This window comes from Rhopalosiphum padi, chromosome 2, assembly GCF_020882245.1.
Source record: "Rhopalosiphum padi isolate XX-2018 chromosome 2, ASM2088224v1, whole genome shotgun sequence".
Taxonomy (NCBI): Eukaryota; Metazoa; Arthropoda; class Insecta; order Hemiptera; family Aphididae; genus Rhopalosiphum; species Rhopalosiphum padi.
Genome location: NC_083598.1, coordinates 49,964,084 through 49,987,991, shown reverse-complemented (window position 1 = coordinate 49,987,991; position 23,908 = coordinate 49,964,084). Strand labels below are relative to the sequence as shown.

At 31.1% G+C, this 23,908-nt stretch overlaps 2 protein-coding genes across 3 annotated transcripts in view; one reads left to right on the top strand and one right to left on the bottom strand.

The window, feature by feature from the left end:
* LOC132922880 (vesicular glutamate transporter 1-like) overlaps positions 1–23,908 on the top strand; it is an 83,256-nt gene that overhangs the window by 32,531 nt on the left and 26,817 nt on the right. The gene's annotated exons all lie outside the window — the stretch shown is intronic.
* LOC132922881 (uncharacterized) overlaps positions 6,677–23,908 on the bottom strand; it is a 45,154-nt gene continuing 27,922 nt past the window's right edge. For both annotated transcript variants that reach the window (XM_060986606.1, XM_060986605.1), the window contains 9 exons: positions 11,199–11,349; positions 10,625–10,708; positions 10,447–10,557; positions 8,763–8,917; positions 8,509–8,670; positions 8,306–8,421; positions 7,679–7,790; positions 7,002–7,129; positions 6,677–6,918 (listed from right to left, as the gene is read on the bottom strand). In XM_060986606.1, the coding sequence (XP_060842589.1) occupies positions 6,713–6,918; positions 7,002–7,129; positions 7,679–7,790; positions 8,306–8,421; positions 8,509–8,670; positions 8,763–8,917; positions 10,447–10,557; positions 10,625–10,708; positions 11,199–11,300 (1,176 nt within the window). In that variant the 5' untranslated portion in view covers positions 11,301–11,349 and the 3' untranslated portion in view covers positions 6,677–6,712. The remainder of the gene's footprint in view (positions 6,919–7,001; positions 7,130–7,678; positions 7,791–8,305; positions 8,422–8,508; positions 8,671–8,762; positions 8,918–10,446; positions 10,558–10,624; positions 10,709–11,198; positions 11,350–23,908) is intronic.

Below are 23,908 nucleotides of genomic sequence, written 5' to 3'. Positions count from 1 at the left end.
TGTTCGATAAGCAGGCGGCCGCTTAAACAGTGGGCGGAAAACCCGAATGCAAATGAGGTTATGAAACATTTTAAGGGTAGACCATCGGGGGAGAAGGGGTGCGGACCCGAATGGGCGGTAATGGAATATATATACATGTATACAAAAATATACATATTATCATGTGGTACAGATACCTACTACAATATAATTTAATAATACTCTGGTATTTAATGAAATTGAATGACTGCGCGCGTGTGCGTGTATATATTATGAATAATATTTTAAATCTCTATGTATAATAGTGTGTGTGTATAGAAGATATTATACCGATTTATAATCTAGTAATGTGTACATCAGTATATGTACCTATATGTATAATAATATACAACATAATTTATTAAATATTGTATAATATAGGTACGAGTTGATTTTTTTTAAAATAAAGTTAAATACACGATTTAAAATATATTGATATAGTAAATATTTTAAATGAAAAATGTCTATTTTACGCGTTATTAAAATATTAACAATGACGAATGATAATATAATAAAAACATTTTTAAACGGTATAACTGTATAACTGTAATGGTGATATTTTAGTGTTCCTTTATTATGTACTGACGTACTGTATTATAGTATTATATTGGCGCGTCTGCTAGTTTCAAAATTATTTTCGTTCATAGAGAGTGTAATGACAAAAACCTTATTGATATAATTATAAGTGTGTGCGTGAGCTCGCACGTATGTTTACGAATAGTTAGATCCCCGCGTGTTATGCGCAACTTTAAAATTTGGAACGGCGGATATCCTTTAGGACGCAATACCCAGGCGCTGCGCATTCACTGATGCATTAATGGTAAAATCGACTTAACAATAACACGATTATAAAATGCGGATTATAAGACCGGAGAGCACTAAACGTCACCGTCACTGATTATCTGAAAATGTTACACGGTCGTTATTTATAAATAATAATAAGGGACTGACTAGGATACAACGCCTTGACTTTCACATTCGATTAGTCTCAGACTCGCAGAGACCCACATTCGTCGGGAACTCAATTATATAAATCTATTTCACGTGGTTTACAATAGTACGATTAATGATTATAATAAAAGATCAGGTACATGGGGCATAATAGGTATAAATTGTTTTACATTATTATTCAAAATGGTTCACGAAACATGCCTAATCGACATTTTTTCGTCTAATCGTGAATTTATTGGAGCTCTGAATTTTGGAATTGTTGTATTCACTTGAGTACGATATTTTTCAATATTTTTATTTTTATATCACTACTGGACACTAGTTGTCTTTAAATTCAGTCTTTGCAATTTAGATAAATTAGTTAAAAATTTAAAAATTGTGCATGGTTATTGAACTACGCGGTAGAGTACTCTGTATAATATTATATTACTATAGCAAATCCTACATTGGCGAATGTTTGTGATCCAAAAATACGTTTCGTAACAACGGCAACCGTGATTTATACTTCCATATAGTGCCTATAGTAATTTTTTCCGATCGATCGTCGTAGCAGTATGCCGTTTCAGATTCAGCAGCCCGTCCCGAAGTCGTTCGGTTTCAACGGTTCGGCGAACATGATGGTCTTATTATATGATATGTTTTTTCCTGTAAAGAAATACAAAAATCTTTAGAAGAAAAAAAACGGGTAGCGCGTCGGTTCCGGTCTTAAAAATATAAGGGGTTCGATATTATTAATAGCCTTTATTGGGCGGCTCATGTCCCCTGTGGGAAATAAAAATAAAGGGATAATATTGTATATTTCTACTGCATATCTCTGGGTACATTATAATATTTTGTTACTATTGATGTATTATACCATCGTTTATACATCAATACTCGGCCGAAATACAAATTTGATGTCAATTTCAAACGAATTAATACGCCTATCAAATCAATTTCATTGTTCAATCTAATATGATGGATATTTATATTTTAAATGTATAGAATAATGTATAGTCAAGTTCGAAAAATTGACTATAGGTACTTGAATAAATATAATACTAGGTACCTATTGGATTTATGCAGTGTTAACGTGTGCAAGTATACAATTAACGATTTATTTTTATCCGTTTCAACTCGATAATAATATACGAGATAGAACCATTGTGTGTTATATTGTTTAGTATTATAAATGGTAGCCAGTAGAGATCAGTATTAAATGAAATAAAAATACGTTAAAATATCACTGTCGAAAGTCGATACTAACTTACGCATGATATATTGGTTTAGTATTAAAAAGTCTATAAAATTTTTGGACATTCATAGAACGAAACGCGGTAAATCACGTCAACGAGGACACGAATAAAATATCGTCACTGGCGTAAATCGTTTTGTATAGTGTGTGTATCAAGAGTACGGTTCTGCGGGGACACTGTCCCGAGGGAACTGTGCTCCGATTGGTGTTATTTTAGTTTCCCGTGCATTAAGCAATCCGGAAACTGTATTGCCCGGACATACGTTACACTTCGATAGGATGTATAATAAACACAGTCAACTATATTTTGCGATGTGTGTACCTAACTACCGACGACTCTTAAAACAACACTGCAAACTTTCGGATATCAACCTCTAGCGTATATCGGTATTTCAACGATTTTAAAAATAGTAATGGGCTATTATTTACTATAAACTATGATAACCAATGATATTATATTGGTACCGGTCTACCGTACTTGTTGTGATCTACAATACCGTCAACTGCTAACTACGACAATTATTACACGATTAGGTTATAATATTTATAGACAACCTTTCGACTGTACCGATAAATATTAAAAGCATACATCTAAACGTCTTTTAATAAACTTTGATTTATCCTCAAGACTGTCAATTACAGAAAAAATATTTTTAAATCACATATCCGCCACTTTCCATGAACATAAAATTATAAAAACAATGGGTCGTAGGTCGTATTATAAATCAAAAATGTCATAGTATGATTGAGTCTATAGTATAGTGTTTCCTCTCTGGTCGAAAGATGTAAGTACAAAAATAATGGTAGGGATCTATAATGTACATCATCAAAGTCAAATAACAGATAACATGAAAATAATTTTTTATGAGTAATTTATTATTATTGTTTTCATGCTTGAAACAATAATTTTTTTATGTGTCATCCTTTGTTTGATAAATTAATATTTAATAAAATAATCATTTAATTATTATATTTTTTTTAATTTTTTTGTTTTTTTTATCTTTACAAATATTTACGAGTAAAATTGGTAGATTACTTACGAAATTTTTAATACTATTATAAAAGTAACACAATTATATTATAGGAGTATATGACAGATGTTATTAAATGTATTTGCTTTGTTCTTGTTATTGATTTGATAAAAATAACTGTATTACAGTTAATACAAAAGTATGATTTTTAAAATACTGTGCATGTTTGTAAAATTTTATTTTTCAAATTAAAAAATGTTTTTAAATTTACAGAGCATATTTTATTATAATGTATTATACAGGAAAAAAGGTTTTTAGCTTAGCGCTGTAGTCAATGAAATATTTTTATTTTTTGACATTAAACCTAAATGAAACTAATATTTCTCGTTTGAAGATTATATATAATATAGTGCTTGTTTTTAGTATAAAATTACATTTAATTAAAAAAATAAACACCCAATTCATCTAGAAGTAAATCATAATATTATATACTAAACTGGTATTTTAAAAAATAATATATTACAACATCAATATAATTCGATTTTATTTATTTTAACATATTTAATTGGGATCCAAAGCATTTAATTGTATATTATAAATAAGTGTATAATTAATATATAATATAATATTATGATTAGTAATATTTCGACTATTTTAAGATGATGATAGTTTGAAAACGTATTATCGGAGCCGACCGTGCGAGTCTAAAATGCGTCCTAGATTTTGATGGCAACTCTGTAAACGGCTTTCGAGTGCAGCCGAGTGGAATTGAAATCGGCCTTTTATAAGATTATACTTTCACGTAATCACGTGGTAGCTTACCTTTATACAGAAGCGCACGTATGGAGATATAATTACACAGAATTTAAATTGTATCGAAAAATCGATTTTACAACGAGAATTGGCCTTGCGATTTTTTTAATTCTCTGCGCATTCGCAATCGCCACACGCATAACTGCAAGTCGAAAAATATTATCATCACGTGGTGTGGTTCCTTAAAACATCAATAAATTATTATCTAGTAGTTTAAATAAATTCATTATTTGATAATTATTATTACCCATTAATATGTTGTAATACGAAAAAATTAATGTAGATAAATCGATTATTAGTATTAGGTATGTACTCGTTGCTTGTTGATACTAAAAATATGGCGCAAGATGTTCAGTCTACTTGCCTATACTATATACAATTAAATTATTTCACATAACATTTTACTATAGTTCATAGGATAAGAGCCGATATGATATAAATTCAATGTTCAATCGTGGTTTTTTTTAGTCGAATATACGAAATTCCAAGAGAAGAATGATTCGACGTAACGCAGCGTCATAACTCGTCACAAACAGATTTCTGTTATACTTAGTAATTAATTTCAATGAATATGTCAGTGAATTTATAATAATAATAATAATTTAAAAAAGCTCAGTGCCCGGCGTCACTGGCCAAACCAATACTGTATAGGTGAACGTTGTGCATAACAACTATTATCTACATCATTATATTTGATGTGTATGGGTTGGACGTAAGACGAACGGAACACCGGGGGTGGGTTGCAGGACTGACAGGACGTATCGCGATATCGTTTTGGCGTCGTTCAAAAGGCGAATTCCTGCATGTCGTATAATTATTGGACCTTGCCACCGAACTAGCCGCTGACCACCCGCCAGAGACTTTAATCATGCCACCGCTACCGCGTGGTTAGAGCAACGGTATCCACGTGGGTGCTTTGTGCCTTTGATATATACACGTCTTCTCCCACCCCCCGCACCAAATATGCTTGGCAAGACCGCCCGTCGACGTTTTCCGCGCAGCGACCGCGTAATCAAACCACCCCGCAACGATATCGAGTTGCCGTGAAATTTTGACAGACGACAAGCTTGCATCACGTTTGAATTCGCCACCATATAATATCCTCGTCATCTAGTTGCCACACCGCAATCTTCACGAATCACCCACGTCCATTCTTGTCCGTTCTTGTTCGTTTAGACTTCACAGCTGGTGCGCGCGATTTTTTTTATATTTCTTTTTTTAATCTTAAAATTGTCGTTTATTTCTACGATATTGTTTTAGTCGTTCCATAATAATTAATATACGATATTACGCGGGCGTCGAGAGTATAACATATATAATCGAATTACGCGCGCGGACAATGATTGATAAGCGCCGCAACGACTTTTTCACTAACGATTTTTATGAATATTAAACGCATTAATCACCGCCTCGCCGCGAATGTACACAGCTATAATTATATATAGGACGGCAGTGGCGCGGGGCCCGACCGAGTGGCGACGCAATTAGCCTGATGAAAATCGGTCGTGTACGCGACACTGCTACACCAAATATGTATATTATTATCACTATTATGTATATATATATATATATACCTACCGATGTCATAATGAAGAACGATGTCGTACTCGAAGGCAGCGTTACCATATACATGATATGTACTTATTATATATAATATATACAGCCATCTCGCCTTTGCGTGTATATTCATAATATTATATATATATATATATATATATATAGTATTACGAGACGATTATTATAACGAGCTCGTTTTGTCAACTGCGTCTGCGTTCGCGCACGACGACTGCGGTAGTTCACAACGCATTTGCTGTCGTGGGGACCAGTTGACGAACACCGTTAAGATGTCATAAATAATATTATAATATCGACGTCGTATTACCTAATAGGACCAACAGAAATTGTGATCAATATATTATTTCAGTTATAAACTGCGCACAATTGTGTAAAATATAATTTTTATAATGACAGCCAGAGGACACCTTCACAATTATTATTAGTCTAACACTATATCTTAGAAACAACTTATTTGTGGATTGCAGGTTAAAAACCTTAAGATTTTTTTTTATTAAAGAATATAATATGTAGATGGACGAGTATTTGGTATGTGTCTAAAATATATATCGATGAATTGAAAGTTACTTATATAGATACTATGGGTATAAGTTATTATAATAGAGTATATAGTATATATATATACTATATACGGTCTATGGCCAAAACAAACATTTTCTTTGTTCTCAAAACGAAAAAAAACAAAATGTTTGATTTTTGTTTCTGCTAAATTTAGTTCTTCCTAAATTATACTTTAAGAATTATTTAAAATTATGGGCCCCACGGAGTGGTTCTTGTTGTCAACCAAAATTTGTTTCACTTGTTTTTATTTATTGATTTAATTTAATTTAAATATAGTATTAATAATGTTATTATTTAAACATTTTAAATAATAATTTACAATAGTGTATATATTGTTAAGTGCAGTTTTTGAAAATTCCATACGAATTTTATACATTGTTATTGCAGTTGACTTATTAGTTAATATGGCATTTTGAATATTAATATTAAGATGCGGTTTATATAACTGTTCGTTCATAATATAATATGTTGCAATTATTATTTTTTGTTCTGCATAAATTATCACTAAATTGGAACACATTCTGATCTGGATCAATGAAATAATAAATACAAATTGTTGTATTGACATAATATCGTTTTGAAAACGACTTTAATAATTGTTATCCAAATAATTCAACGATTTGCAAAACGTTTTCGCCCTTAGCGAAGTCTCGCTGTACAAAGACTGGATCATACACTTGCCAGGCACGTGATCAACTAAACAGTCACCGATCTGTTCGCATCTCACAACGCCCTTTTCCAGTCGATACCAGTTTTGGCTGTCACACACGACTTGCACCGAATGGACGACTTTACCTGCAGACATATGGGAAATCGCCGTTATGTTTTAAATTAGTATACTTCTTAAATACACTTAATGACGTGCTTGACATCAGTACCTATTCTTATTAAGAAACACAGTTCTTCGGTCACTCTGCCGTTTTCACCGAATTGATATATATTTAAATCAGTCCAATCGATGTTGGAGTTGGTTCCGTTGTCGTTGCTGATAAATCCAAAAAATAACCTATTGTAATGCAGAACAAAAATATAACGTTCAGATCGATTAGCACGTGATGACCTCGCGATCGTTTATTTATAATATAAAATTTTTTACGCTTTTAATAAATTTTATTAAATATGAATAACTTTCTTTATTTGTATTTACGTATAAATAACATTTTTAATGGATGGTAACTACTTATTATGTCTCGTACACAAACATAAAAAATAATATGAACTTTTGAAGATAATTAAATAAAATATCGATAATGTGTAATCATAATACATTTAACCTATTTAATATAATTGAATTTTAAATTTGAACGTATTGTACTAATATATTTTAGTGTATAATAATAATATACTCTTCGGTAATTATGAATAAATATTAAATATACTTATTGTGGGAATTTACACGAGTTCGTAAAATAAAATGTGTAATGAAAAAAAGGTTTTGGGATATTTTATTTGTTAGTCTATTTCATAGTGTTAATAATTTATAAATAAATATTTTTCAAGTATTTTGTGCGATAAAATACTAGCCCTATTATAGTAATTATAATATTCGACTCACCGCGAAAATGTTTTTTTATGACAAACCACTGTGATCACCAGTGATCGGCCGTTTTCCATGAACATGGTTATGTAAAAATATCTGTGCATTGCTGTAAAATCTCGAATTTTACCTGTGAAAAAAACCCTGTTCGAATGAGCTGTAGTTTGACACTATTATAATTGTATATAATATTTTAGGCGATTTCAAAATTGCACGATTTTTATTTTTTAAAGAGCCTAAAAGTACCAAATCTAATTTTATTATCTGATATAGTTAAAATCTAAAATAATAAATTACTTTATTATTTTAGATTTACGCACGTAGTGTTAAATTTTCGAATAATGTGTACCTATACCTATTTACGTTTAAGGAATTAAAAACAATATTGAGCTCAGTATAATTAAGTTTATTCTATAAAAAATGGTTCATTTAGTTATTATAAAAGTATAATTAACTATGACTTTAATTTAAATAAAATAAACTTTATTTCTATTTTAGTGAGATATTTTATTTGCACTTATGGGTTGTTAAAAAAGTAATTATTTATTGCACTTTTACGGTTGTTTTTTGTCTGAGTTTTTGGGGTTGCTTCTATGTTATATTCTATACTTATGGGTGACGGGTTATTATAGGTATTAAATATACCGAAGCTCCTGTCTCTGACGGTCGCCGCGTTGCGAATTTCAATCCCGATCCTATCGATCTCGATATTCGCGTCCAATTTACCGAACTGCTCCCAGTGCACTACATCGTCTTTGGAACTGTAACGAATAATATACATACGCATATAATTATAGAAATTATTAAAGCTTTATAGTAGTTTATATTTTTATTCTGCATGCACGTACCGGTCGAATAAGGCCGCGGAGAATTTGCTCCAATTTTCCAGCGCGAATGAGTCTGCGAACGACTCACTGCTCAAGTCCCGGTTCAGTAACCATACGTCACGTGTGCTCGTCCATTCGGCCGCTATCTTTACGTGGGCTGAGACTCCCGAATCGTCCACAAACCTAGGTATATATACATAATTATATCTATGATAACTCGCCGCTAGCGGTCAAGGTCGAATTTATACATTAAAATATTGTATAAAGGCACTTACATCATTTTACCTTCGAAATTGACTTTCCACCGTCGAAGAGGTTCGATCACCGACAAAGTGAATTGGTCCAAAGCGAAACTGTTCACGCTGTTTCCCAACGCGTTATCCATGGAATTCGGGTACATCGGAGTTGACAGGTGCCCGATTCCCGGAATCTGCAGAAACCATACTAACGATAGGTACGATGGTAGCAACTCTACCATCTATACTCTATAGAGTCGTAGAGCTTAATTTTTTAAGTAATTTTAATTTGGATTTCGGAATCTGTAAGTTTTCCAGAGCGAAGCTGTAAGTTGTAACTGAAGTGAACTTAAGTACCGGCCAATTTACAATTACCTTCAAATATTAGGCTCTACAACTTACAATTTTTTTGGTGACATTTTGACAACGTGGGCAAGAAGGGGTTAATGTGAAGACTGCCCTCTCCATGATTAATTTTTGCCATAGATTCGATTCAATGGATTTATAAATACCGAAAACAAACTTTAATTTGACGTGTATTTTGGTGTAATGTGAACAAAATCACGGAGGAGCAGTTTCATACACGTGCATACAAATGTGACTTCACCGTTCAATTCATCATTGTATTTAGAATACAGTGAAAACTGTGAAATGCGGACCCTGAATAAAACGGAAATGAACCGATTTTGTAGGTTCCATGTGAGTAAAAACCTTCTATAAGCTGGAAATATTTCACTCGTCACGTTAAGTTGATATAAGTATGTAGGTCCATCGTAAAACGATAATTAGGATAAAATTGCACTACATAATAATATATCAATTAGGCAATTTGTATTTTTGGTTATCGTATCTGCGATACAAACTTATCCCGTATGATTGGCGATTTCGCGTTATGAACAACGAGGTAACCGTCAGCGGTCGAGAGTAGTCGGGGCTGACCGCGGACGGTTACCTCGTTGCTCATAAGTCATAACGCGAAATCGCCAATTTACAGTTATGCACCAACAGTCTCACACTGAACAGTTTTCTTTGTACATACAAAGTTACGCCCATTCAAATCAGTGGTGGTCAAATGATTTTGACATGAGGGGGGAGGCTAATTATTTAATATACACAACTTAATCATTAAAATATAATTTATGATTATGCACTTAGTACTTATGCCTAATATCAATTTTTTAAATTAAGATAAATTAGTAAGTAATTTATTTATAACAACTAACAACTGAGGAGTGTGTGGTTATTGAATATTCACGATAATCGAGCGAGGTAATTCCCATATATTTTGTAAAAACAACTAAATATTCATAATAATAACAGCTTTGTTCCTAAAATGAGTCTAGAATCTAGATAATAATCGGGGGCGTTGTTTTAAGAAAAAAAAAATTAAAAACATTAAAATTATGGTACAATATACATAAATTTAATTTGTTATAAATATTAAAGAAAAAATGTTCATGGGGATCTCCCCTCACCCCTTCCCCCCTCCACGGTTTGACCGCCACTGATTCAAATACATAAAAATTATGCCAAAGTATACTTGTCAATCATTAAATGAAAAGTATCAACTTATCGATATAAAAAATTAATACGAATTTATAAGCCGGAATTTTCCCGTTTTATTCAATAATGCAGAAAACTGCTTAAAGCGGAATTTTTGGTTGGTCTCATGCTATTCCGCATTAGATAGTTTTCACTGTATATTATGTAGTGTAATATTTACCTTTAAACACACATATCCTATAGACATTTTACTATCATTTCGCCTATCGAGCGCAAATATGATCCATTTACCGTCAGGTGTAGTGCCTCCAATCCAAGTAGCATCATATCCCTGAGAAAATAATGTAATATATTTTTTTAAATGATAACATAATAAGCGATTCTAATAATATGCTTACAATAATGTCATTAAGTTTGTGTGGCCCATCGTTGTCTTTCGGTTTACCGTGTTTCGTATGGATGTCAAAAAAATATAATATTGTCTAAAAAACAAAAATAAATGGGATATTATTATAGGTAATGCAATACATCCCTAAAATTTCGTATGGCCCTTACATATCCATGGAAATAAATAAAATTCAATTTGGGTTTTTTTTTTACAGTAATTAGTTAGACAATTTTAATTGAATGGCATAATTTGACCATTATATTTTTTAAATTAAACATTTAAAAAATGTTTATACAGTCCAATTTTTCATATTTTAAAGATAGTCATTTTTTATCATATTTTTAAAAATATAGTGATAAATTGTAAAAAAAAAAATCTACGTTCTAATCTAGATTGATTACAGCATTACGAATAATAATTACGCTAATTGGAAAATTAAAAAAAATAGATTGTATAAACATTTTTTTTTTTAAATGTTTTATCATAGCAAAAATATGAAATTTATACCATTATATCAGAATATTCTTAATAAAGTTACTAAAATAAAAAAAAACAAATTATATTATGATACTATTAATTTATACCTTAATCACGGTGAAAAACCAGTAATAAATCGTATGCTTGACATTGTACCAAGGTCCCGGTAGTTTATAGTAGTCGAAGAAAGTCCTCGACGAATTAGGCATTTTTGACGAACAACAAATACGTTACAAAGATTGTATATACTGCACTCAACTATATTTTGATAACAACAATAATTTAATAGTATTATTTTATACGTATTGCTACAACACGCGCGTTTATCGACATAACGTGACCGAATCGTCATAGTCGTCACTCACCACTGCATAAATTCCCTCTCTGCGCGGTAAATAACAAAATCTATTAAGTATATTTAATATAACATTATCGTGTAACCTTCTCCGTTACCAAACACTTGAGTCGATTTTTATAAAATCGCGTTGTCGTCAGATAACAGTAAACGCGCACAATAGGTATATTGTAGATAGATTTAACAGTGATGGGCTTAGCGTTGAGATTCGAGATATTTTTGAATAGGAGTAGAGATTTAGGTACTACATTTGTTTTATAAATGAAAATATAAACATACAATAATACTAATTTATATTATACTTTTACTAGGTATATTACTTTTCTTCACCTGGAAAAAAATAAAAAATGATGAAATATTTTACCACTGTGTATTTAGTTTTAGTGTAAATACTTCATTCGCGGGAATTGGTTACAACCAACCGATTGGTTACAGCATTTGGTATATTTCGGTATGATCACTTCATGATTTACCTAAAATATATTTTAATACTATACTATTACCGTAGTATAATATCCTATATATAGTAGCTAGTAGATACTATAGTTTATATGAAATAAAATCTACAAAAATATAAAAAAGTTTTTTCAGTGCTACCTATTGGATGAGATTCAAACTAATACTTCTTGGCATCTTTTAAAATAATCTTTAATATTTTCGAGAAAAAATTAGTTGTGTAGTTTTTGAGCCTATCAATTACAACTACACATACATTGCCACGTTTTTTTATGAATATTATATACGTTTACATAATATATATAATATTATGATTTATCTGTTTATGTAGGTGCTTTTAATATTGATTATTATGATTATTATAATATCCACAATTCTCGAAGTTTAAGGCTGTTAAGAGCTATAATATAAATATTATAATTTAAGGTCAAAAGAACAATACCGTGAATGCGTGCAAAGCTGCTTTTTTATTGAAGTTCGTCGATATTAATAATTGCATTCACTTTTGCTAAGATTGAGACCTCATGTCCGGAACTGTAACAAAATAAATGATACGCGTGGTTGATATATTATATTATTCCGCGGACATCCGTAAAGTCAATCATTCGGCGTCGTCGGCCAACAACAATATTTGTGTTTATATTATACCGTTTGCTACGCGGGTTGCTGTGTATTTTTTATTAATATATACATATTTTTTGAGTACACATCGCGCGCATAAAAGAAAAAACCGATTTCGACAAAACGCGGCGATTTCGAAATAAAGAATGAGAAATAGTATTTTCCGTCCGTGCGTGGCTTAAGTGGCTTATTTCTGAAAAAGAAACGTGATCGCGATGCGCCGGCGAGGATGAAGGCACGGCAGTATATACTTTTTTTCCTTCCCCGCCCCCTCACGACACCGCATTCGTTGGTCTAATTCAATATTTTCTTTATTTCCCTCCGCCGACACCGCCACTACCACTTTGTACAAATAAAAACAAAATCGTTTGATAAACAATCGAATGAAACCAGTCTTGCAGTAAATATATTCTTGTCTGTCTTCCACGCAGTCCGATGGGCCGCATTTACATTTTTATACGCAGGCGGCGATAAAGTAATACTTTTTTGCGATAGTTGTGTGTGTATATTTTGCATGCGCATAAATAATGAATCGATAAGAGGCGTACTAAAAATATAATTCTTACTAATGAATTATAAGTCATCTTAAAAATATTTTCTGCCTGAAACCCGGCAAAATAAAATCACATTATATTATTATGCATACCTAAAGAATAACATGAAAGTGGGTCTTCCGAAAAGTAAAGTTAGCGCGTTTAAAAAAAATCAAAAATGCATATTATATTTTTAATTTTAATACATTTTTTGCTTGTTAATTATATAGTTATTTTTTTTTTACACGATGTTTATTCAAATCAATAAAATTGGTAAGTGTAAAACCATGCACTCTGTTAATAGTGTCAAACAACTCGCACTCCACATCAGCTTAGCCATTTTGAAACTGTCTCATTCACCACTTCGTCACCAGATAAAATATGTTTTGAGCCTAAAAGCTTCTGGAGCTTAGTGAAAAGATGATTATTTGTGAGAGAAAAATTTGAAGAACTGTTAGAATAATAAATAAATATAAAACAGGTGGCCAAAATCAAATTAAAACACTCATACAATAGATTTTATTTTTCATATGACAATTAATATTATACACTTAGCATTTAAAAATAAGATAAGCATTACCTAAAAAAAAAATATAATTAAATGATACATAATCAAAATAACTTATAATGTAGTAACTTATTTTCAATTTTCAATCGAAAAAAAAATGAAACTAGGTAGGTAATTATTATAGAATTGAGATATCTAAATAATAATTATTTATCGCACCATCTATCACATTTCAAATATGCAATGATAGATTGATCAATGAGAAACTATAATTATAATCTACAATAAAAGCTGTCAGGTAGAGGAGATGGTTACTTCTGGATCATTGTGAACACCCTTGCTTGTAAGAGGTTTGTAAGAGGGAACTATACTCAATTCTACTAAAAAATCAACCTCCATCTCAGTACCACTCTGACCAGTACGAGTGATACGCATTATTATTATATGTATACCCTGTCTTGCCCTGGTAGTCTGAGTAGGACGCGATTTCTAATCGATAAACGACCATAATATAATACTTCATATACGTATATACACGAACGTATTATTATATATATGTATATGAATATACGTGTGCGCCCGCAGTCCTCACGCCACCACCGCCGCCGTTACTACGTAACGTAAGGAACGACCGGAATTAATCACGCTAATGGGTCCGACGTCATTATATACATATACGCGAATGTGGGACCCTCGTCGCAGCCGATGAGTCGGAAAACAATTCCTCGTCACGATGACAATAAAACGGTATGTAGAAGGGTTGTTTCCCGTGGACCTGCTGCCGATGCTGCTGTGGCGACAGTGGTGGGGTCGTTGACAATGGTCCACGTGACGTAAAAGTCAAGATTTCGATTCGGCTTCGAAAGAGTCGACTACAATATATATATTTTCTGTATGTGGGTGTATTACTTTGTGCGTAGGTCTGCGTGTATATAGAGAAGATCATACAGCATATATAGCATAATAAGAGTGAAAATTATTTGAATCGTGGTGTTGCGTATCGCACGCCGTCGAGAGGGTTGTACCTATTTGTATGTGGAGTGCGGTTTTTGTTCTAAAGCCGTGTGCCCGCTTCACCGTCTATACTCTATAGGTACAATATAAATATATTATACATTTAGGCTTTGGGTGTTCTAGCGTTTGCACGGTTTTTATACTCACTATAATTATCCAAATTTTTGTATTGCATATTTTTTGATATACCTATTAAGATTCTTGCTATTTAAATCAAATGTACGCATTGATGCATTGTCTAGCTTTTTAGGAATTTTTTATGAGTATACTACAATCGAAAAAATTTTTTTTTCAAAATCAAAACACCTAATTTCATTAAACAAAATGTATAAATATTAAATGTTTTCTACGAGGTATACAATATATTAAGCTTTGCTATCTTCCGCGCCTACAACAATCTATATTTATATCGTGGTGGCTTATGGTTTTGTTTTTAATAAATAACCAGATAATATTATTATTTAAATGATTTAACAATATAAAATAATTGTAAAAAAAAGATGGGTATTATAGTAAAAATAAATAGAAAATAAAAATGTCGAAAAATCTGTCAAATATTTTTGGTTTAGTGCATATTTTGAATTTTTTTCATTAAACATTTGCATAAATATATTATTTTTAAGTCTTTTAGAGTTACTATAATCTCTATGTCTAATAGTATTATACAATATACACTCAACATCGTATGCGGGTATTCGTTATCGTCGTCCAATGTTCAAATATAAAAAAATCGTACAATATGGCCCAGATTTTATGCATAATAAATTGTCATAAATATTATTTTTTCGCTGTGCAATTTGTGATTTTACTCCTCTCTATACACAACACCATTACGATTGAAAACTCCTGCGCGCAGAATAAATCGACTTTTTCGATACGGTATATAGATTTTCATATAATAGTCGTTTTTAATTTATAAATAAGCGTAACAAAATAAATTCAACCCGTGTACCTGTACTCGCCCCCTACACCTATACTATATTTAAGTTTTATAACCGTTTTATTTCCTCTTCTCGACGACGGTTCACTCCGCGCGTGGCATTTTACGGAGCAAAACGAAAAACAAATGTATTTATTATCTCGAAAAACGAGCAAGTCCACGCGGAGAAAAATAAGATAATATAAAATGTATAATATGTTAATTAAATCCGGTCGGAGAACAAAATGTCTTGTGAAGTAATTAACTGCGACGATATATCAAACGGATTTAAATGGAAATGAGAAAAGAACGTGGATAACGACTTTTATATATTATTATTATCTCTTAGCGAACGCATATACATATTATATCTATATAATATTATAACGTCACGCGATTGGAGGTGTAGGGTCGGGCTATTGCGGCGGCGAGCGTGGGAGGGGGGCGAGTTGGCTGCAGAAGCACGAGAAAGTTTTCGCGGATAAATGAGCTGAAATACTACGAAATCAATTATCATCCGTCTCGGTCCCGGGGGAAATCATTGACATACATAATCTTTCGGTGACGAAAAAAAAAGAAGGAAAAAAAGGAGCAGAAGGGCATTATTATTACCCCACGCTTGTAATCCCCAAACATTGAAAAGACCGAGCACTGAGCGTCTTGTCAACGCATCGGCACAACAAATAGGATTTCGCGCGCGCGGTAAAAACTCGGCCCGCGCGATCTCGTCTCATCGTTCGTTCGTACGTTCACATGATATATAAATATATATATATATTTTTTTTTGCTCTATCAAACATGTTCAAAGACAAATCTCTTTGAAATATATTTATATTATACCTATTATACCTATACGTTTTACGCGCGTTTATACTGCGGTAATTTTGCTGGCGACTTAGTCTGTATTGAAGTCGCCCTTGTAGGACGTCGAGAGAAAATATTATTTATATATAAAAATAGGCACATAATAATATTATTATATTTATTAAGCTCCGCGTGCGGTGGTTTTTCTGGATATAATATCATTTTCAAACTTCCGAGATTACGGTGATGAGATATTATATTATCGTACAAAAGGGTGGATCGTATTTTATAAACGATAATAATCTCCTGTATAAAGTCGTTCAACCAGCGCAGCATTAAAAAAAGTTTTCCAACGAATAAACATAAAACAATAGCGTTTTTAAGTATTTTCTCTTCGAATCGCGCAGTAACGATTTCATTTCAATACACACAGAGACGAACACAGCGGGTCTCGTAAGCCGCTGAAAACGCTCGCCGTCTGTCGGTCATTATAATAATAAAATAATTTATATTTTACGTTTTGTTGTTTTATATATTTTTCTTATCACATTAAAACTGTTATAATTTAATCACCACAGTCATTTGTCCGCATACATAAGTATTATATTATGTGCATTGATTTCGAACTAAGGAACTAGGAAGATCTAAATGATCTAATCAAGAAATTGCTAAAAATCTTTCATTTTGATAATTAATATGAATTATTATTTATACGTTTGTTATACTAGTAATTGATAACTTTAATGTTACATAAAAATTCACTATAGGATAAAACAGTTTTATAAAATATGCGAAAATGTATTTGTATTTTATACTAGCTATTTAACACTTTATAATACGCAAAAAACATATATTTTTCGAATGTTTTTATCATAATGGACATAGTACACAAATATTACTTTAAGATAGTTTCATAGTTACTCATCGTTTTATTAACTATAGAATATGTTTAACATTAAATACGTTCAGGAAGCAAATGCTTTGATTAAATAATACATTTTAGTATTGTATTAACAATTATTGTTGATTAATATTATCGATAAAGTTATTTTTGTCTGAAAAAAATGTTAGAATGTTTTTAATTTTTTTATTTTTTAGATAAATCGTGAACGTAAAACCTTAATTTTTAAATAGAATTGAAAGAAATATTGTCCTTTATATAATAACTGATGAATAGGTACATTTTATAAAGACGACGTGAGTGTTGGCGAGTAAATAAATAGCATTGTGTGTCTGAAAACCTTTTTCCTAAAAAGTGAGAAAAAGTGTGATGGTACTTTTTTATTTTTCATCTATCATAATGTCTATAAAAAATAGCTGTTCTCTTCTCTTATGTTTTAAGGTTTAAATTGTTCGTTTTTTATTGTGCTTATTTTTTCTTACTCATCTCCGTCTATAAAATATATTAATCATAATTTAATTTACGTTGTAGTTTTTATAAAAACTTATAAGGTACTCAGATTTCCAAAACAAAAGTACAGGACAAACATTGAAAAATAATTATGCACCAGCCGCCATTATACATCTATATACTAACTCACACCCCAGAAAAATAGTGAATACTAAAAACAGGTATGGATATATATATTATGAGTCTTGCGGAATCGTGATTTTACAACGGATAACGTGCGCGCCGAGGAGCTAATCAAATAATGGGAAAACGACCGGAACCGGACGAGCGGGATGAACTACGTCTTTGTGGATGTGATTTCGAAAGAATGAGACGCCTGCCAGCATTGCGTGCACACACACACACACAAACACATACACGCACAATATATTTATATATATAAACAAACCGATGGGCGACTGACAATGGACGACGACGGTCCTTATAGCCGCGGTCGTGGAGGGGTGAGTAAAAACCACGCAAAGCCTCCATGGGAATCGGCCCATGTATGACGGTGTATACATATAGACTTCATAAAAGGATTTGTACCTCCACACCCGCATGTTCATCGTTTTAGTCCAGTGCACACACAAGCGTGTAGGCGCGATTTTTAGTGAAGATTTCATGTGTACAAGCGCTTTTATACCGATTTTATATCCGCGGTAAGTACGTACGTAGTGAGCTGCCATGGTGATGGTCTTTAATGGCTAGAGACCTTTGTATGGGACAGCATTAAAATAGTTACGGGTTCAAAAGTCTATACACTAATATAGATATTGTGAACAATCATTATTTTACACACCTATACATTGAAATCAGAACATACATAATTATTATAGTGCATGCACGTAATCACCTTGTTTAGTCTTCGAAGTGGCTTGAACATAAATTCACTGGCTTGATGTTCAAATATCGTAAACGTTTTTAATAAAAGTAATAAATTGAAAATTTGTCTCGACGATCACAATAATTACGTTTCGTATTATACGTATGATAATGTATTATTGTAGTACTTAGTAAATACCTACATCGAATTTTTAGTTATACGTGTTATTATAATATATAATCATTCTCCATTATTGAATACTTACATAAAAAATCTCGCTGCTCTCTACAAATCACTATATAGTATATATTATTGTCATTTCCAACTGCTTAGAGTTTAATACGATACACACACACACATATAATATAAACCTTTTAAACGAACTGACTAAATTATTGTAAAGGTAAATCTGCTAGGTATCAAACGTACTGTCGAATATTATGTATACGATAAATTCAATATATTATATATTCGTGTAAACATGTAATCTATTTGTTTCGTTCCGCATATAATATTATCTTCTCGTTGTTTGTTGCTGGTCGAAAAGTTCCTTCCTATATTATAAATACGCATATATTAAAGGTTACACGCATAAGCGCTAAAACACTATATATATATACATTTATATATATACACTGTCATTATACGTGTGTATATATATATATATATATATATATATATATAGGGACCAGAAACCAATATAAACCGCACGCAGTCGTCGTCGAGTGTATTGCGCGCGGCTTCCTTTTGTGCCGTTTTAATATTCGGCAACATTCCCCTGAACGGCGGCTGTTCGCTCGCTCAGTCAATAGACTCGGCAAAGATTTAATAAACTTCACCGCGCGCCGCACACGGCAAAGGGACACGTCGAGCTTCAATATATATACACACCGCACCGTTCAGAGCGTACTCTGCTCCCGTCCCGTCTGGTATATATAATAATATGTATTGCGGGGACGCCGCCGCCGTCATCGTTTCGCGTGTATATTTGCCTTTCACAAATTGCCGGGTAAAATTGATATCGTTTGAAGTGCGAGTTTGTGCCGCCGCGAACACTGCAAGTGGCGGGTCCGTGTTTTGGTGGGTTGCGGTGGGGCGGGGGTGGAGGTTTATTATGTCGTTTTCATTTTTTTCTTCTTCTTTTCGTCGTGATTTATGACTAGGGGAATGATGAGCGCGCGTCCTTCTTAATAAAGACCATCGCGGAGATGGCGTGTACGTTGATCAGGTATACATAATGATAATAATATTTATACTCATACAGTCATACCTCGCCGAGAGTTTGGTTGATAAAACAGACCGAATAGTTCGTAGAAACATATACGTGGTTTGTTCATAAAGTATAAGGGTTTTATATTTTTAATAAATACATAAATTATGTGTGTTGTGTATAATTTAAAGTATAAATACATCTACTTCAAAACACTCTCTTCCTACAAACCAAATTCAAAGGTCTTAGCGATCTTGACCTTTTTCAAAACTTTGTTCTGTAGTTAGGGCTTTAAGTTATATTGCCGTATTCACTCTAATTTTTTCTGTGTCTTGAAATTGCTAAACTTATTAAACGCAGATTTTAGTCTCAGAAAAAGAAAAAAACAATCACAGGGTGTCAAATCAGGAGAAATCATACTAATGATGCGGGAACACAAGAATCTATTATCAGTCAAAAATTTACAAATCTATAAATCAACAAGAATCGTGAAAGAATTATGACAGCAAAGCTTTTCATCATGGGATGTAGGATGTAAATTTTCTGTTAGAAATTAATGACATGAGGTAACTGAGTTACTGCCTTATCTGCCATTTTATTAACGGTTAATGTAAGATTTTACAATCAAAACACTTTTTACAAGTTTTCACCATGACATCATCATTTCTGGATGTCAATAGTCTTCCAAAATATAGATCATTTTCAACGGGTCATCATCATTTAGTACGTTACTGTTGCAATTTTTACTAGTTGCAAACAAAACTTGACGCTCTTCGTCAATTTGAGACACGTCGAAAAAACTGACATAATTTAACCATGTGTAATACTAAACTGAGATAAGATTTGAGATTCGGTAACCGTTAATACTGTCAATATAATTGTCTTAAAATATTAATTAATACGCGGGGATATTATATAAATATATGTTTATAGTTTAAAATGATAAAAAACTGTTATAATAACATTTGTTCTGGGTTTTTTTTTAACAGACCTCATATTATATGAGATCTGTTAAAAATTGTGTTACCATAGAGTTACTACAGAGTTCACGGATTATTTCTCCAACTTAGTTGATTAGTTATAAATTTATAATAAATAATGATAAAGTCTTAAAACATTATTAGGTTTTTTTTATTATCATACAACAGTGATTATTACTTATACTTTTTCTACAATGATTTAATTGAACATCGCTATCTCGAATTTTATAATATACCTATCACTTATCAGCATTCAGTGTTAATAACTACACCTAAATATTTTTTTATAATTAATCTGCAAACAATGGAATTTTACGTACTTACCTAAAACAAATAGTTAACTGCTTAAATATGTATTACATATACTCAGTGATGCGAAAAATGTATATTAGTTCAACAACGACGTTGTCGGTGGAAATCGTCTACTTATACATTAATAACTAATGAGGGTGTTTTGGTCCATAATCGTAACAAATGCTACTGTTAACAATTTATGTACATTGTTATAAATCAAAATTAATACATTAATTTGTTTTAATTAATTGTTAAACTAGCAACAACCGTTATTCTCAGGTGCACTTGGCTGGCGGCTATGCGATTTTTAGGTGCTAGCTTATAGGATTCAGGGCGCCAAGCACTCTTATAGGACCCTTCGCGTATTGCGCCTGTACCGACATCGTAGCATATTTTTTTTTTTTACATATGATATAGGTATCATGATGATACTATCATCACCATGTGAATATGTAGGATAAGAATAGTACTTCAATAGTTCTTGTTATGTGTAACGTCCTATTTCACTTAATTTAAATTTATTATCATATTCATTAGGTACACTATTCACTTCATTTAACTATACGAATTGCTGCAATTATGTGGTTATCGATAGATATACAAACAATATAATATTATATAAAAATATTATTAAATAATATATGATTTTTTTTTTTATTATTCTGACATAGTGACATAATGTTATACGGTTAAAACGTCAACAATATTAGATTATGATGAAATTGTTGGAAATCTGTCTGCCATTATGAATTACCTATAACATGAAGGTTCCCCGCACTGTAATAATTGTATTTAAAATTTCAAAACGTATATGTATAATATATTATGTATAGCATATATAAGAGGATCCATTTAAGTGTCTTCATAGTTTAACTATTTTAAAATTTAATTTTTTACATAATTTGAGGACATTGCAAAAACTCTTTTTATAAACAATATTCATTCAATTTATTTTCATTATTATTTTATTTTAACATATATTTTTAGTTTCATTAAATCAAGAATATTCTGCTATGAAATAAGGAATAAAAATGCATATTATTGTTGTTTAAAAAAATAAAAATAAATTATTTTTTATAAAAGTGTGGTTTTTTAATGACTAAAATATGTAAAAAAATAATATATTTTTAAAAACGTTTAGTATCTTGTGTTAAATGTGTCACCACTTCATCCGGTTTAATCATACCAGGGCACATATTATATTATTATTATATCACGTAATATACAATATATTATATCATAAATGACCGTTCGTAGTAGTGTATAAAATATTTATCGATTTAGTAATCATAATAATATATCGAAAATCCATTCTCGGCGCACACAATAGGCAACGCGTGTACGGCGATGGATATTTGTGGCTTTAACAAACAAAACTGCCCTTGCTGCAGCACATAATATTTTGTATACCGTTCCCGGCGATCCTCTTAATCCTGTATATACTCTCTGCAGCAATATAAAATATTATATAATAAGGTCTTCTTTCGCAGCGTATAGACTATATATATATGTTTATAATAATATAGTATAATACACTAACGTCGTGTTTTTCCACTCGCTTTGTGTGTATATAATATAATATAATAGTTCGTTATTGTATTCTTGGCGTGTGTACATAACATCGATGAACAATTTTATTTAACATTATTATTATTATTTTAATTTTTATCGTTCTATATTTTAGCCACAGTGGTTCAGATATTTCAGGTATTTTTCGCTTAAAATATATGATGAAATACATAACGTTTATATAACGATATTATAATACTATAATTATTATATATTTATGCATCACTAACGTATGAGCGGTAAACGAGCACCATGGTTTTTTAAAATAATACGATAAACTTGTAATATTAATTTTTAAACATTTCATGATAATAACAAAATATGCACGATGCACAAATAAAAACCATCTTATAGTCAACAATCGCTATTATATTCATAGACCATCGATCAAATAAATAGGTGTTTAGGAAATGTCAATAAGTAGATCTGTACATTATTGATTATTATAATTTATTATTATTTTCAGAGATGGAAGTTAATTCAGAAGTTAATAGTTATTAAATAAAACATTTTAAGGAATATTGATTTCATTTTTTATTAGTAATTTTATTTATCTATATGAAATAAAAGTTTATACAGAAATTGTACTATAATTATTACCAGTGTTAGGATTTATATACATTAGAACATTTTTTTCTATAGTTCAAGTATATTAGTATGGACAGTTAAAACCATGATTTTTATTTTGTACATTATATTTTTATCTAAAGTCATATAATTACATACTTTGGTATAGTGTTTTTAAATATTTATTTGAAAAAAAAACTAATGTAAAATCGTATCTATCTGCAATTATTATTTTATTTGTCATCAACATACTATATTTAAGTATAAAATGACATAGTCGGTTATACCTATCAATTAAAATTTAATATTTTATCTTAATAGGCGTCTTAACGCGTGTTTGTCATGTACATAGTTATAACATTATTTGTTTGATCGTGACATTTAATGTAACATTTACATGCGAATTTCGAAGAATGCCAACAATTCAAAGTAGTGATATTAGTGTTATTAAATAATGATTATTTGTTAAAGAATTTTCTAACGAAAGTTTTAAAACTAACACTTAATGTATTGTTTGTGATAATAATAATAATTATTTTTTATTGCATATAAATTCTAGCCCTAATATTATTGCTATGATTATAGTTAGTTTAGGTATTAGACTATTTATATTTAAAACCGGTAAAAATAAAAATTGTTAAAACATTTTTAACGTTAACTTGATCGATTATTTTTAAATCAACTGAAAAATCGAGGTTACTTCAATAGTAAATTTATCCCGGCCTTTGGTTATTATATGCACGTGAAATGCACATCATCAAATTATTAATT